Source organism: Hemibagrus wyckioides, linkage group LG28 (assembly GCF_019097595.1).
Source record: "Hemibagrus wyckioides isolate EC202008001 linkage group LG28, SWU_Hwy_1.0, whole genome shotgun sequence".
NCBI classification, from domain to species: Eukaryota; Metazoa; Chordata; class Actinopteri; order Siluriformes; family Bagridae; genus Hemibagrus; species Hemibagrus wyckioides.
In genome coordinates this window covers 5,890,231-5,907,673 of record NC_080737.1, presented here as the reverse complement: position 1 = coordinate 5,907,673, position 17,443 = coordinate 5,890,231, and the positions used below count along the sequence as shown (strand labels likewise).

The following is a 17,443-nucleotide window of genomic DNA, read 5'->3' as shown; positions in this document are numbered from 1 at the left end:
AAAGTGTTGGTGATGACCAGGTGCTGTGGTATAGGAGAAGAAAAACACTTCAGGATGTGCTGTTGTAAGAAAACAGAGTGATACTAACAGTAACTCTGTTTCCCGTCACACTGCATCATACGACTTGTCATTAATATAGCAGTATGCCCCCTAGTGTTTCATTCATGTAATATTTATTTCACCTAATTACTGCATGTATTTGCATATACTGCTTATTATTATTATTCCACATTTCATGTATTCCTTATATTTATCATAAAGTACAATACATTGTCATACATTGCAGGAAGAACAGAGAGAGCCACCAATAAACAGTACACATGGAGTAAGTGTAGATCATTATATAAATGTAAATGTAAATCATAAGGCAGGTTAGTCAGTTTTACATAATTAAGTCTTACGAGTTCTAAACATAATGGTGATTTATTTGAGTTATGTGTATGGGTAGTACGTTGGTCAGTTCTTCTCCAGAAGATCTCGAGAAGAAACCGAGGTCTTCAGCGTCTGGAAGATGGCCCAGGCATGACGTGGCCTTCTCTGGATCCATCACTCATCTTGTTTTATTTTTTCTATACTCGTTTAGATAAATACAAATAAAAGCCAATGTCACATCTAAAGCATATGGTTAATATTTTGTCTTTTTTACTCTACTGCTTATTCTCAGATTCATGCAATAATATCATATTCATCTCACATTTTTATATTTACTATATCTTTATTTATTATAAGAAGTACTTACAAAGTCACCTACTGTCTTTGAACCAGTCGAGCGGCCTTGCCACTTCATTCCTGAAAAAAATCAAAATTCATAGATGTATTAAAATGTCATGTATGTTTATCAGTAGTTTTCAGAAAATAAAAGATCCAGGGGTTTATCACTGGCATAATGCCCAGGTTAATTTAATTTACCTTAAAAGAATTAAAAACTCATCATACTCACTGAGTTTTTCAATTGGGTCAATCTTTTCAGGATTTTATTCAATCTGCAAACACACAAAAGAGGGATGAACACTAAAACCTATGGAACATACTAGAGATATTAATGTTGCATCAGCAGCAAATTCTTAAATAGGATTTTTCACCTCTTCATACCAAATAATGAAGGCATGTTCTGAGTATGATTTTCTATAATGAATATATTCAGTAATGATCACAAATTTACCACAAAATATTCATCTTTGTCTAAGTGAAAAGTCATTAATGACCTCAATGTAAAAAAAAGAAGCTGTAGCCAGACCTTTCTAAAAAAAAATGGCATCAATCAATTTAGAGTCTCTATAGTGTTTTAAAAGTTTCCAATGTACTTACATTAGACATAATTCCCTTACATATCTTTGGTAATGCCTGTTTACCAAAGAAAAAAACAGAAATATAATAATTATTATTATTATATTAATAAATTCTGCAATGTATCAAATAAGGTTCACCAATGATAGGAAAATTGGGAGATGCAAATTTGGGAAATACAAATAAAAAGAAAATCCTCACCTCAGAATGCAGCCAGTTTGTTACTTTGGACAGTGCTTCATTGTTTTTACAACATCTCAGTAATCCCTGATCTTCATGGAACAGACAGTCGACTATGATTGTGTTCTGTCTCTTTACAGATCTGCTGCTGTCTGGTACAATATCCTCTGGATTTAACGTGTGATGAAGCACCACCAGAACTGCAGGTTTGTTACCTTTTGATGAAATTTGAAAATGAGAATTATTTAACATTAATTTTAATTCATAACTCATCAGTCACAAGCACAGAATTAGTCCCAGATGGTCATAGTCCCAGATTTTACCATAATTAAGTCATTTAGACAACTGTCTGAACTCAGGGATTCAACAAACAGAAAGGAAAAGATGTTTCACACATTGCACACTTTCACTTTGAACAAACGTAGTGAACAAAAGATAATCTTAATTCAAAGTTTAATGAGATTCAGAATGAAGACAAGATATATCTATATATAGACTAATTCATGTTGATCAATAGGAATTTACTGAAATAATGAGTTTCATACCTGTTAAGATGTTAATCATCTTCGCTGCTGTTTCAATAACAACATTAGGGCATGAAGCCATAATGAAATCACAGTCCTCTGGCTTCTGTACATTCTGCAGACCTGGTATTATTTCCTGAAATTTCTGTTCAATACCCTCACAAAGTCCAAATGGGCTTCCAAGTGCAAGATTAAAATATTTTAGAAGAGGCTGCTTCTGCATCTGGTTACCTGTGTGGTCATGAGCTACAGATGTTAATCAATGGAAATGTGAAAGAATGAATTTTAGTAGCAGATGTAAATTACATTACAAAGAAATATACACATTCTTCACAACTTCAACATAAAAAATAATAAAACCTGGTGATGATGTGTGAAAACTAAAATCTCACACTCTCACTTCTTTCTTTATTTTCAGTGACTGACAGATGACTGACTTACACAGTTACAGACTGGAAATAAAATACTGATTAAAAACAAACATCTGGTATCATTCACACGGATGACAGTTAACCACTTTTTGTGTATTTAGTACTCAAAGCTGTAATCTTGAAATCTTCATATAAGAGCAAAATGCAACCATGTAGAAGGAAAAAACATTAATTGTAGCCGCAGATATTTATTTATTTATTTATTTTTAAATCAAGGGCTGTTTTTAGTATATTTGTAATAACTACCTCCAGAAAACAAAATGACAACTTCTGAGAAGAAGAAAAAATTTAAACTACAGCTATTATATAGTTACATTAAAAAGAATGACATTACATACCCATTGTCTGCTTCTCAGATACGGGCGATTTCTCGGAATAACTTTACTTTCACTTTTGCTTCTGAGATGAGACTGTTGGGGTGAGGGGGATGGAGGGGGGCGGTGTCAAGGAGTGTATTTTTGTGTACTGTACCTTTGTCCCTGTGTGGACTTTCCTCCTACGGTTCTATTAATCATGAAAACAGAAACAATCAAGAATCCGAAAGTGTCCCTAATCATTCCCAAATATCAAGGATGCACTAGAGACCTAGTCATTTTTACTACCCCCGAGCCATGTCCATCCCTTTGTCCGTCTCTGTCCAGCCCACGTGAGGTCAATCAGAAATTAGAAATCAAATGTATATAAGTGTACATCATGCATGCAATACTACTGCATTGCTTTTATTTTGAAGGCGACTGATGTATTTTATGTGTGTGTGTGTGTGTGTGTGTGTGCGCGCGCGCGTGCGTGTGTCTGCACACCTTCACAGTAATGTGTTGGAGATACTGAGTTAACGGTTAACCCTTAAAAGTGTCAGTTCACGTAACAAGCCATGGACTCCTGAGTATTTATTTACAGATGTAAAGCAGTGTGCTTCGTTTGTGAAATACAGATCACTGTGTTGAAGGATTACAGTTGGAATCTCCACCACGTGACTAAACACTCAGAGGGATGTGTTCATGCAGGTAAACGCATGCGGGACTGAAATGAGACAAAATGGCAGGAGTTATAAAGGATGGTTGTCCAAATCTGACGGGAAAAAAATGTCCCTTTTGAGGCGGATGCAGGACTGAAATGAACCCTGAACAGAAACTGGAATTTTTACACCGGAGCTATGGGAATTATCAACTGAAAAAGGATGCGCAAACCTACTGGTAATAGTAGACCATCTGCATGCCTTTACGATACTCATTTCAACATACTGTGATTTGGGACACTAATTCCGGGCCTGGAACTGGTCATCTCCATCTCAAGAACTGAACTTCATGTCACCAACAGCGTCTCTACTTATTGGGGACAGTCACTGTCATGTAGTGCTCATTCACAGAATCATAGTAATTCACAGAAGAAAACATTTTACTGAATGGAGGAGAACCGGTGATCACAAGAGGACATGGGGGTCAGTGACTGTCTGGTCAAACACTGGAATTTAATTTGATTGTGTAAGAATAATGCATGTATTACTTTTTTTCAGTGTATATATAATCCAACAAACAAATAAATACTCTTTACAAACAATATATGTGTCTGTTTAATCATTAATCATTTAACACCTACAGCTCATTGGAATTTGCACTGGTCTGAAATGGTTTCTATTAATTACAATTTAAAAAAAAAAAAATAGTTTTATATGGTAAGATTTTCTGTAAGTTGAACTTTTTTAAGTTTTCCAACACGGGAACATCTTCAGGACCTTGTGCTTTCAGGTTTTTCTGGATTAGTTTGTGTTTTTAATTTCAAGAGGCAAAAAATCATTGTTGCTGAAATCACTTTTTCTAGCTGCTATAACCTGCTTTAAGAACATTTAGTATTTTTCACAGAATTACATGCAATAATTAGAGTGTGTTGTTGATTAATTAGTAAAAAAGTGTTGGTGATGACCAGGTGCTGTGGTATAGGAGAAGAAAAACACTTCAGGATGTGCTGTTGTAAGAAAACAGAGTGATACTAACAGTAACTCTGTTTCCCGTCACACTGCATCATACGACTTGTCATTAATATAGCAGTATGCCCCCTAGTGTTTCATTCATGTAATATTTATTTCACCTAATTACTGCATGTATTTGCATATACTGCTTATTATTATTATTCCACATTTCATGTATTCCTTATATTTATCATAAAGTACAATACATTGTCATACATTGCAGGAAGAACAGAGAGAGCCACCAATAAACAGTACACATGGAGTAAGTGTAGATCATTATATAAATGTAAATGTAAATCATAACGCAGGTTAGTCAGTTTTACATAATTAAGTCTTACGAGTTCTAAACATAATGGTGATTTATTTGAGTTATGTGTATGGGTAGTACGTTGGTCAGTTCTTCTCCAGAAGATCTCGAGAAGAAACCAAGGTCTTCAGCGTCTGGAAGATGGCCCAGGCATGACGTGGCCTTCTCTGGATCCATCACTCATCTTGTTTTATTTTTTCTATACTCGTTTAGATAAATACAAATAAAAGCCAATGTCACATCTAAAGCATATGGTTAATATTTTGTCTTTTTTACTCTACTGCTTATTCTCAGATTCATGCAATAATATCATATTCATCTCACATTTTTATATTTACTATATCTTTATTTATTATAAGAAGTACTTACAAAGTCACCTACTGTCTTTGAACCAGTCGAGCGGCCTTGCCACTTCATTCCTGAAAAAAATCAAAATTCATAGATGTATTAAAATGTCATGTATGTTTATCAGTAGTTTTCAGAAAATAAAAGATCCAGGGGTTTATCACTTGCATAATGCCCAGGTTAATTTACCTTAAAAGAATTAAAAACTCATCATACTCACTGAGTTTTTCAATTGGGTCAATCTTTTCAGGATTTTCTTCAATCTGCAAACACACAAAAGAGGGATGAACACTAAAACCTATGGAACATACTAGAGATATTAATGTTGCATCAGCAGCAAATTCTTAAATAGGATTTTTCACCTCTTCATACCAAATAATGAAGGCATGTTCTGAGTATGATTTTCTATAATGAATATATTCAGTAATGATCACAAATTTACCACAAAATATTCGTCTTTGTCTAAGTGAAAAGTCATTAATGACCTCAATGTAAAAAAAAGAAGCTGTAGCCAGACCTTTCTAAAAAAAAATGGCATCAATGAATTTAGAGTCTCTATAGTGTTTTAAAAGTTTCCAATGTACTTACATTAGACATAATTCCCTTACATATCTTTGGTAATGCCTGTTTACCAAAGAAAAAAACAGAAATATAATAATTATTATTATTATATTAATAAATTCTGCAATGTATCAAATAAGGTTCACCAATGATAGGAAAATTGGGAGATGCAAATTTGGGAAATACAAATAAAAAGAAAATCCTCACCTCAGAATGCAGCCAGTTTGTTACTTTGGACAGTGCTTCATTGTTTTTACAACATCTCAGTAATCCCTGATCTTCATTGAACAGACAGTCGACTATGATTGTGTTCTGTCTCTTTACAGATCTGCTGCTGTCTGGTACAATATCCTCTGGATTTAACGTGTGATGAAGCACCACCAGAACTGCAGGTTTGTTACCTTTTGATGAAATTTGAAAATGAGAATCATTTAACATTAATTTTAATTGATAACTCATCAGTCACAAGCACAGAATTAGTCCCAGATGGTCATAGTCCCAGATTTTACCATAATTAAGTCATTTAGACAACTGTCTGAACTCAGGGATTCAACAAACAGAAAGGAAAAGATGTTTCACACATTGCACACTTTCACTTTGAACAAACGTAGTGAACAAAAGATAATCTTAATTCAAAGTTTAATGAGATTCAAAATGAAGACAAGATATATCTATATATAGACTAATTCCTGTTGATCAATAGGAATTTACTGAAATAATGAGTTTCATACCTGTTAAGATGTTAATCATCTTCTCTGCTGTTTCAATAACAACATCAGGGCATAAAGCCATAATGAAATCACAGTCCTCTGGCTTCTGTACATTCTGCAGACCTGGTATTAGTTCCTGAAATTTCTGTTCAATACCCTCACAAAGTCCAAATGGGCTTCCAAGTGCAAGATTAAAATATTTTAGAAGAGGCTGCTTCTGCATCTGGTTACCTGTGTGGTCATGAGCTAAATATGTTAATCAATGGAAATGTGAAAGAATGAATTTTAGTAGCAGATGTAAATTACATTACAAAGAAATATACACATTCTTCACAACTTCAGCATAAAACATATAACATTATATCCTAATGTTGTTTCAGTTAATAGAGTGAAGTATTTTAGATGAAGATGCTTCAACATCTGCTTAGCAGGGTGGTCCTGATCTAAAGAAACATAGACAGAATCCACAGAAACACCAATTCGTCAGACACCATAGCATAATGCAATTGATTCCTGGGGCTATTTTAACTGTACTGCATTATTCAGGCTAAATATTGAGCTAATATTTAGCCACTAGAATTTCCTGAGGCTAAGAGAGATTCAGATTGATAAACAACTAAATAAATTAAATATGTGTTAGTATTACATTATACATAATGAACTGACTGCAGTAATGTGACTTACTTGGACTTTTTCTTGGTGGCCTTTCCAAAATGTCCTGTAGAATATATTGTTAGAACATTTTCAGCTGTTTTTGACATTTTAAAATGTAAAGATTTCCCTATTTCATTTTGTTGTAAAATATAAACATCACAATGATTTTAGAAAAAAAAGAAATCCTCACCTCAATCCAGTTTATAACTTTAGTCAGTGCTTCATCATTTTGAGAACATCTCAGTAATCCCTGACCTTCCTTGAACCGACAGTCGACTATGATTGTGTTCTGTCTCTTTACAGATCTGCTGCTGTCTGGTACAATATCCTCTGGATTTAACGTGTGATGAAGCACCACCAGAACTGCAGGTTTGTTACCTTTTGATGAAATTTGAAAATGAGAATCATTTAACATTAATTTTAATTCATAACTCATCAGTCACAAGCACAGAATTAGTCCCAGATGGTCATAGTCCCAGATTTTACCATAATTAAGTCATTTAGACAACTGTCTGAACTCAGGGATTCAACAAACAGAACGGAAAAGATGTTTCACACATTGCACACATTCACTTTGAACAAACGTAGTGAACAAAAGCTAATCTTAATTCAAAGTTTAATGAGATTCAGAATGAAGACAAGATAACTTATTTCTTATATTCCATAATCATGTAATTATTCCCTTTATTCTTTCATCTAATTTATGCACTCTGATATGATGCCATTTGTCTACTTTTACATATACATTTGTAATCCCACAATAATTCATGTTGATCAATAGGAATTTACTGAAATTATGAGGGTCGTACCTGTTAAGATGTTAATCATCTTCTCTGCTGTTTCAGTAACAACATCAGGGCAGAAAGCCATAATGAAATCACAGTCCTCTGGCTTCTGTACATTCTGCAGACCTGGTATTAGTTCCTGAAATTTCTGCTCTATACCCTCACAAAGTCCAAATGGGCTTCCAAGTGCAAGAGTAAAATATTTTAGAAGAGGCTGCGTCTGCATCTGGTCATCTCTGTGGTCATGAGCTACAGATGTTAATCAACAGAAATGTGAAAGAATGAATTTTAGTAGCAGATGTAACTTACATTACAAAGAAATATAGACATTCTTCACAACTTCAACTTAAAAAATAATAAAACCTGGTGATGATGTGTGAAAACTAAAATCTCACACTCACACTTCTTTCTTTATTTTCAGTGACTGACAGATGACTGACTTACACAGTTACAGACTGGAAATAAAATACTGATTAAAAACAAACATCTGGTATCATTCACACGGATGACAGTTAACCACATTTTATATATTTAGTACTCAAAGCTGTAATCTTCAAATCTTCATATAAGAGCAAAATGCAACCATGTAGAAGGAAAAAACATTAATTGTAGCCGCAGATATTTATTTATTTATTTATTTTTAAATCAAGGGCTGTTTTTAGTATATTTGTAATAACTACCTCCAGAAAACAAAATGACAACTTCTGAGAAGAAGAAAAAATTTAAACTACAGCTATTATATAGTTACATTAAAAAGAATGACATTACATACCCATTGTCTGCTTCTCAGATACGGGCGATTTCTCGGAATAACTTTACTTTCACTTTTGCTTCTGAGATGAGACTGTTGGGGTGAGGGGGATGGAGGGGGGCGGTGTCAAGGAGTGTATTTTTGTGTACTGTACCTTTGTCCCTGTGTGGACTTTCCTCCTACGGTTCTATTAATCATGAAAACAGCAACAATCAAGAATCCGAAAGTGTCCCTAATCATTCCCAAATATCAAGGATGCACTAGAGACCTAGTCATTTTTACTACCCCCGAGCCATGTCCATCCCTTTGTCCGTCTCTGTCCAGCCCACGTGAGGTCAATCAGAAATTAGAAATCAAATGTATATAAGTGTACATCATGCATGCAATACTACTGCATTGCTTTTATTTTGAAGGCGACTGATGTATTTTATGTGTGTGTGTGTGTGTGTGTGTGTGCGCGCGCGTGCGTGTGTCTGCACACCTTCACAGTAATGTGTTGGAGATACTGAGTTAACGGTTAACCCTTAAAAGTGTCAGTTCACGTAACAAGCCATGGACTCCTGAGTATTTATTTACAGATGTAAAGCAGTGTGCTTCGTTTGTGAAATACAGATCACTGTGTTGAAGGATTACAGTTGGAATCTCCACCACGTGACTAAACACTCAGAGGGATGTGTTCATGCAGGTAAACGCATGCGGGACTGAAATGAGACAAAATGGCAGGAGTTATGAAGGATGGTTGTCCAAATCTGACGGGAAAAAAATGTCCCTTTTGAGGCGGATGCAGGACTGAAATGAACCCTGAACAGAAACTGGAATTTTTACACCGGAGCTGTGGGAATTATCAACTGAAAAAGGATGCGCAAACCTACTGGTAATAGTAGACCATCTGCATGCCTTTACGATACTCATTTCAACATACTGTGATTTGGGACACTAATTCCGGGCCTGGAACTGGTCATCTCCATCTCAAGAACTGAACTTCATGTCACCAACAGCGTCTCTACTTATTGGGGACAGTCACTGTCATGTAGTGCTCATTCACAGAATCATAGTAATTCACAGAAGAAAACATTTTACTGAATGGAGGAGAACCGGTGATCACAAGAGGACATGGGGGTCAGTGACTGTCTGGTCAAACACTGGAATTTAATTTGATTGTGTAAGAATAATGCATGTATTACTTTTTTTCAGTGTATATATAATCCAACAAACAAATAAATACTCTTTACAAACAATATATGTGTCTGTTTAATCATTAATCATTTAACACCTACAGCTCATTGGAATTTGCACTGGTCTGAAATGGTTTCTATTAATTACAATTTAAAAAAAAAAAAATAGTTTTATATGGTAAGATTTTCTGTAAGTTGAACTTTTTTAAGTTTTCCAACACGGGAACATCTTCAGGACCTTGTGCTTTCAGGTTTTTCTGGATTAGTTTGTGTTTTTAATTTCAAGAGGCAAAAAATCATTGTTGCTGAAATCACTTTTTCTAGCTGCTATAACCTGCTTTAAGAACATTTAGTATTTTTCACAGAATTACATGCAATAATTAGAGTGTGTTGTTGATTAATTAGTAAAAAAGTGTTGGTGATGACCAGGTGCTGTGGTATAGGAGAAGAAAAACACTTCAGGATGTGCTGTTGTAAGAAAACAGAGTGATACTAACAGTAACTCTGTTTCCCGTCACACTGCATCATACGACTTGTCATTAATATAGCAGTATGCCCCCTAGTGTTTCATTCATGTAATATTTATTTCACCTAATTACTGCATGTATTTGCATATACTGCTTATTATTATTATTCCACATTTCATGTATTCCTTATATTTATCATAAAGTACAATACATTGTCATACATTGCAGGAAGAACAGAGAGAGCCACCAATAAACAGTACACATGGAGTAAGTGTAGATCATTATATAAATGTAAATGTAAATCATAAGGCAGGTTAGTCAGTTTTACATAATTAAGTCTTACGAGTTCTAAACATAATGGTGATTTATTTGAGTTATGTGTATGGGTAGTACGTTGGTCAGTTCTTCTCCAGAAGATCTCGAGAAGAAACCAAGGTCTTCAGCGTCTGGAAGATGGCCCAGGCATGACGTGGCCTTCTCTGGATCCATCACTCATCTTGTTTTATTTTTTCTATACTCGTTTAGATAAATACAAATAAAAGCCAATGTCACATCTAAAGCATATGGTTAATATTTTGTCTTTTTTACTCTACTGCTTATTCTCAGATTCATGCAATAATATCATATTCATCTCACATTTTTATATTTACTATATCTTTATTTATTATAAGAAGTACTTACAAAGTCACCTACTGTCTTTGAACCAGTCGAGCGGCCTTGCCACTTCATTCCTGAAAAAAATCAAAATTCATAGATGTATTAAAATGTCATGTATGTTTATCAGTAGTTTTCAGAAAATAAAAGATCCAGGGGTTTATCACTGGCATAATGCCCAGGTTAATTTAATTTACCTTAAAAGAATTAAAAACTCATCATACTCACTGAGTTTTTCAATTGGGTCAATCTTTTCAGGATTTTCTTCAATCTGCAAACACACAAAAGAGGGATGAACACTAAAACCTATGGAACATACTAGAGATATTAATGTTGCATCAGCAGCAAATTCTTAAATAGGATTTTTCACCTCTTCATACCAAATAATGAAGGCATGTTCTGAGTATGATTTTCTATAATGAATATATTCAGTAATGATCACAAATTTACCACAAAATATTAATCTTTGTCTAAGTGAAAAGTCATTAATGACCTCAATGTAAAAAAAAGAAGCTGTAGCCAGACCTTTCTAAAAAAAAAATGGCATCAATCAATTTAGAGTCTCTATAGTGTTTTAAAAGTTTCCAATGTACTTACATTAGACATAATTCCCTTACATATCTTTGGTAATGCCTGTTTACCAAAGAAAAAAACAGAAATATAATAATTATTATTATTATATTAATAAATTCTGCAATGTATCAAATAAGGTTCACCAATGATAGGAAAATTGGGAGATGCAAATTTGGGAAATACAAATAAAAAGAAAATCCTCACCTCAGAATGCAGCCAGTTTGTTACTTTGGACAGTGCTTCATTGTTTTTACAACATCTCAGTAATCCCTGATCTTCATGGAACAGACAGTCGACTATGATTGTGTTCTGTCTCTTTACAGATCTGCTGCTGTCTGGTACAATATCCTCTGGATTTAACGTGTGATGAAGCACCACCAGAACTGCAGGTTTGTTACCTTTTGATGAAATTTGAAAATGAGAATCATTTAACATTAATTTTAATTCATAACTCATCAGTCACAAGCACAGAATTAGTCCCAGATGGTCATAGTCACAGATTTTATCATAATTAAGTCATTTAGACAACTGTCTGAACTCAGGGATTCAACAAACAGAAAGGAAAAGATGTTTCACACATTGCACACTTTCACTTTGAACAAACGTAGTGAACAAAAGATAATCTTAATTCAAAGTTTAATGAGATTCAGAATGAAGACAAGATATATCTATATATAGACTAATTCCTGTTGATCAATAGGAATTTACTGAAATAATGAGTTTCATACCTGTTAAGATGTTAATCATCTTCTCTGCTGTTTCAATAACAACATTAGGGCATAAAGCCATAATGAAATCACAGTCCTCTGGCTTCTGTACATTCTGCAGACCTGGTATTAGTTGCTGAAATTTCTGTTCAATACCCTCACAAAGTCCAAATGGGCTTCCAAGTGCAAGATTAAAATATTTTAGAAGAGGCTGCTTCTGCATCTGGTTACCTGTGTGGTCATGAGCTACAGATGTTAATCAATGGAAATGTGAAAGAATGAATTTTAGTAGCAGATGTAAATTACATTACAAAGAAATATACACATTCTTCACAACTTCAGCATAAAACATATAACATTATATCCTAATGTTGTTTCAGTTAATAGAGTGAAGTATTTTAGATGAAGATGCTTCAACATCTGCTTAGCAGGGTGGTCCTGATCTAAAGAAACATAGACAGAATCCACAGAAACACCAATTCGTCAGACACCATAGCATAATGCAATTGATTCCTGGGGCTATTTTAACTGTACTGCATTATTCAGGCTAAATATTGAGCTAATATTTAGCCACTAGAATTTCCTGAGGCTAAGAGAGATTCAGATTGATAAAGAACTAAATAAATTAAATATGTGTTAGTATTACATTATACATAATGAACTGACTGCAGTAATGTGACTTACTTGGACTTTTTCTTGGTGGCCTTTCCAAAATGTCCTGTAGAATATATTGTTAGAACATTTTCAGCTGTTTTTGACATTTTAAAATGTAAAGATTTCCCTATTTCATTTTGTTGTAAAATATAAACATCACAATGATTTTAGAAAAAAAAAGAAATCCTCACCTCAATCCAGTTTATAACTTTAGTCAGTGATTCATTGTTTTTACAACATCTCAGTAATCCCTGATCTTCATTGAACAGACAGTCGACTGTGATTGTATTCTGTCTCTTTACAGATCTGCTGCTGTCTGGTACAATATCCTCTGGATTTAACGTGTGATGAAGCACCACCAGAACTGCAGGTTTGTTACCTTTTGATGAAATTTGAAAATGAGAATCATTTAACATTAATTTTAATTCATAACTCATCAGTCACAAGCACAGAATTAGTCCCAGATGGTCATAGTCCCAGATTTTACCATAATTAAGTCATTTAGACAACTGTCTGAACTCAGGGATTCAACAAACAGAAAGGAAAAGATGTTTCACACATTGCACACTTTCACTTTGAACAAACGTAGTGAACAAAAGATAATCTTAATTCAAAGTTTAATGAGATTCAGAATGAAGACAAGATAACTTATTTCTTATATTCCATAATCATGTAATTATTCCCTTTATTCTTTCATCTAATTCATGCGCTCTGATATGATGCCATTTGTCTACTTTTCCATATAACTATACATTTGTGATCCCACAATAATTCATGTTGATCAATAGGAATTTACTGAAATAATGAGTTTCATACCTGTTAAGATGTTAATCATCTTCTCTGCTGTTTCAGTAACAACATCAGGGCAGAAAGCCATAATGAAATCACAGTCCTCTGGCTTCTGTACATTCTGCAGACCTAGTATTAGTTCCTGAAATTTCTGCTCTATACCCTCACAAAGTCCAAATGGGCTTCCAAGTGCAAGAGTAAAATATTTTAGAAGAGGCTGCTTCTGCATCTGGTCACCTCTGTGGTCATGAGCTACATATGTTAAACAAAAGAAATGTGAAAGAATGAATTTTAGTAGCAGATGTAAATTATATTACAAAACATATACACGTTCTTCACAACTTCAACTTTAAAAATAATAAAACCTGGTGATGATGTGTGAAAACTAAAATCTCACACTCACACTTCTTTCTTTATTTTCAGTGACTGACAGATGACTGACTTACACAGTTACAGACTGGAAATAAAATACTGATTAAAAACAAACATCTGGTATCATTCACACGGATGACAGTTAACCACATTTTGTGTATTTAGTACTCAAAGCTGTAATCTTCAAATCTTCATATAAGAGCAAAATGCAACCTTAGAGGAGGAATAAAAATCTTAATTGTAGCCTTAGTGTTTGATTTTTTTAGTATATTTGTAATAACTACCTCTAGAAAACAAAATGACAACCTTTGAGAAGAAAAAAAATAAAACTATAGCTATTATATAGTTACATTAAAAAGAATGACATTACATACCCATTGTCTGCTTCTCAGATACGGGCGATTTCTCGGAATAACTTTACTTTCACTTTTCCTTCTGAGATGAGACTGTTGGGGTGAGGGGGATGGAGGGGGGCGGTGTCAAGGAGTGTATTTTTGTGTCCTGTACCTTTGTCCTTGTGTGGACTTTCCTCCTACGGTTCTATTAATCATGAAAACAGAAACAATCAAGAATTAGGAAGTGTTCTTAATCATTCCCAAATATCAAGAATCCACTAGAGACCTGGTCATTTTACTACCCCCGAGCCATGTCCGTCCCTTTGTCCATCTCTGTCCAGCCCGCGTGAGGTCAATCAGAATTAAAAATCAAATGTAAATAAGTGTACATCATGCATGCAATACAACTGCATTTATTTTTATTTTGAAGGCGACTGATTTGTTTTATTTGTGTGTGCGTGTGTGTGTGTGTGTCTGCACACCTTCACAGTAACGTGTTGGAGATACTGAGTTAACTGTTATCCCTTAAAAGTGTCAGCTCACGTAACAAGCCATGGACTCCTGAGTATTTATTTACTGAAGTCAGATGTAAAGCAGTGTGCTTTGTTTGTGAAATACAGATCACTGTGTTGAAGGATTACAGTTTGAATCTCCACCACGTGACTAAACACTCAGAGAAACACAAGAACCTGACTGATGCAGAGCGGTCAGTGAAAGGGACATTCCTTCTTTTTTTTTAATTATTTCATAAATAGAAAAAAAATACAAAGACAGTATAAAACATGTGAAACTCGTATGAATACAACTCATCAATAAGCCAGGGGAATACAAAAAATAATGAAAGAAAAACAAATAAATTAAAAAAAAGACTAGAATCATATATAAATTTGTAAAAATAAATAAATAAATAAAAACTTACATATGTTATATGTGTTCACAGCTTTTTTTGATTAGTGCAAACAACTACAGATTCAATATACTGTTAATTATTAACATTCAGCTAAAAAAAAAAAAAAAACTGGGCAGTTTCTTCACAACTTTTGATTTATGAATATAGAATTTGGTCAGAATTAGAATCAAGTTAATCTGAGAGCAATCATTCCTTCCAGTGGTAACAAAACTAAACAAGCATTTTTCCACTGTAGTGTAAACTGGGGGTAAATGTTATCAATAATAATAATTCCCTAGTGATGATGAAATGAAGCTTTATGAAGCAACGAGGCTTTCCACTCAACTGTATCGTAAATTGGTTCATTACTCGAAGCTTTTCAACACAGTGCACAGTAGTGACATCTTGTGGTCAAAACGTTTAATAGCTGCCGTTGGGCCCCTGAAGAAGCAGCCATTTTTGATTTTTACATGTAATAAATCAACGACTTTGTGCTCTTAAAACAATAAAGGCAATAAAAATTATTATTGTTTCATGTGTCAGTGTTGATCTACCTACACTTTATATGAATAAATTAATCTATGAATGAATTAATGAAAGAACTGATAAATGGGAGGCATGTGTAGGCGTATATATATTATCAAAATAAACACATTTATTGTAGTATGGTCAGCTGAAGTGCTTGTAAACTGGGCAGTGAGGTGCTTGCTTGTACACTGGGGAATCTTTTATTAATTGTGGAATGGAAGACATTAAAGATTTTTATTAAAGAACAGAACTTGTTCCACTGTGCTGGGGCTAAGTCTATTTCTGTTTTTATTTATTACTTCCCCTGCCTTTAAGAATATTCTCTCACATGGGACTGAGGAGGCCGGAGTGTACAAAAATTCCAGGGCAAGGTGATGAAGAATTGGATAGACAACCTTTTGAAGAGCCTTCTATAAACACTGTAATAGACAAACAATAAATGACTAACTTGAAGTCTTATACCTTGGTTGCTTGTAGCTGTTGGTCCATCTTCTGAAGACATGTTCTGGTGTTTAGCTCTGAAATGGATCAACACTGACGAGGCGTTGTTAATAAATGACAACTGTTGAGAAAAATTAAGCACTCAACCTAAAGAAGAAGCCCACTTTTTTAATGATTACATGTAATACTTCCATATAAATTTTGTAATATTTTAGATGTGTTTATAACATAAACACATCATATCACATTGAAATTGTAACATCGGACCTGGCATTGAGCCAACAGAGGGAACAATCTCCCACGACGAACACTTTCTTCCAGGTTTTTAGCCTTCTTAAGCTGCGTGTTTGTGACGCCACAACGCAAAGTATTGTTCTGTGAATTTACCAAGCCGTGCTGGTTTACTGCCATGTTGGATTTTCTGTGTATGGGCCCTATCGTCACGTTTATTGGGAATACGAGTTTCGGTTTCGTTTGCTGTGGGGACTGTTTTTGACCCTTTGCCTTGCCCATTCGGTTTTTGTCTTTGTATTTTCGTGTCTCCTCTACATTAAAGATTGGGCTCATGGATCCTAAACCCTCTGCCTCGGGCCAGTCATTACAGAATATGTTACAGAATACTCCCCCCCGCTCCTGTTTTAGCTACCCCATGTTGTGAGCCTTTTTGGATTGCGCTTCCTGAAAAATTTGATGGCTCCATGGACCGATGCTGAGGCTTCTGAGGCTGAGTCTGAAAATTACTTCGCGCTCCAGCCCGATACATATCAGGAAGAGACTGCCAAATGTGCCTTCCTCCGCTCACTGCTGACTGGGAGAGCACTGGACTGGGCTTCTGCAGTTTGGGATCACGATCCTCAGGTAAGGTCTTCCATTACCTATTTTGCGGGTCTGCTAAGGGAAGTTTTTGAGTATCCAGCAGGGGGTCAAAACGTGTCTGTCCAGCTTTTGGAATTATGCCAAGGGGCTGACTCGGCTGTGGATTACGCCATACGTTACACTGTTAGCGGTGTTTCGAGAAGGGCTACATCTGTCGCTGCAGGACGGAAATGCTGTGTCGGGACACCAACGTATCCCTCTTCATCTACATTACCAGCACTATTTGGCTGGATAACTTGCTGCGACAACATCGAGGCCCATGCAGCTGGGCCGAATTTCGCCAGAGGAGCAACAACGCCGCGACCGCCTGAGGCTGTGTTTTTATTGTGGCGGCTGGGGACACAGAGTGGCGGAGTGCCCGGAGCTACCCACAACATCTAAGGTGTGAAATTTGCATCACTCCTCTTTGAATCTACCTGTAAGGCTGTATGTTGAGCACATGTCCTATGTTGTCACAGCACTGACTGACTCGGGGCCGGCCG

General features: G+C 35.1%; 1 protein-coding gene across 6 annotated transcripts in view; it reads right to left on the bottom strand.

The window, feature by feature from the left end:
* Nucleotides 1–3,129, bottom strand: part of LOC131348232 (uncharacterized) — a 47,567-nt gene extending 44,438 nt beyond the window's left edge. For 2 of the 6 annotated variants that reach the window (XM_058382997.1, XM_058382998.1), the window contains exon 1: nucleotides 2,761–3,129. In XM_058382997.1, the coding sequence (XP_058238980.1) occupies nucleotides 2,761–2,764 (4 nt within the window). In that variant the 5' untranslated portion in view covers nucleotides 2,765–3,129. The remainder of the gene's footprint in view (nucleotides 1–2,760) is intronic. The other 4 variants (XM_058382999.1, XM_058383000.1, XM_058382994.1 and 1 more) reach the window with 3 other exon arrangements.
* Between the last annotated feature and the right edge of the window lie 14,314 nt (nucleotides 3,130–17,443).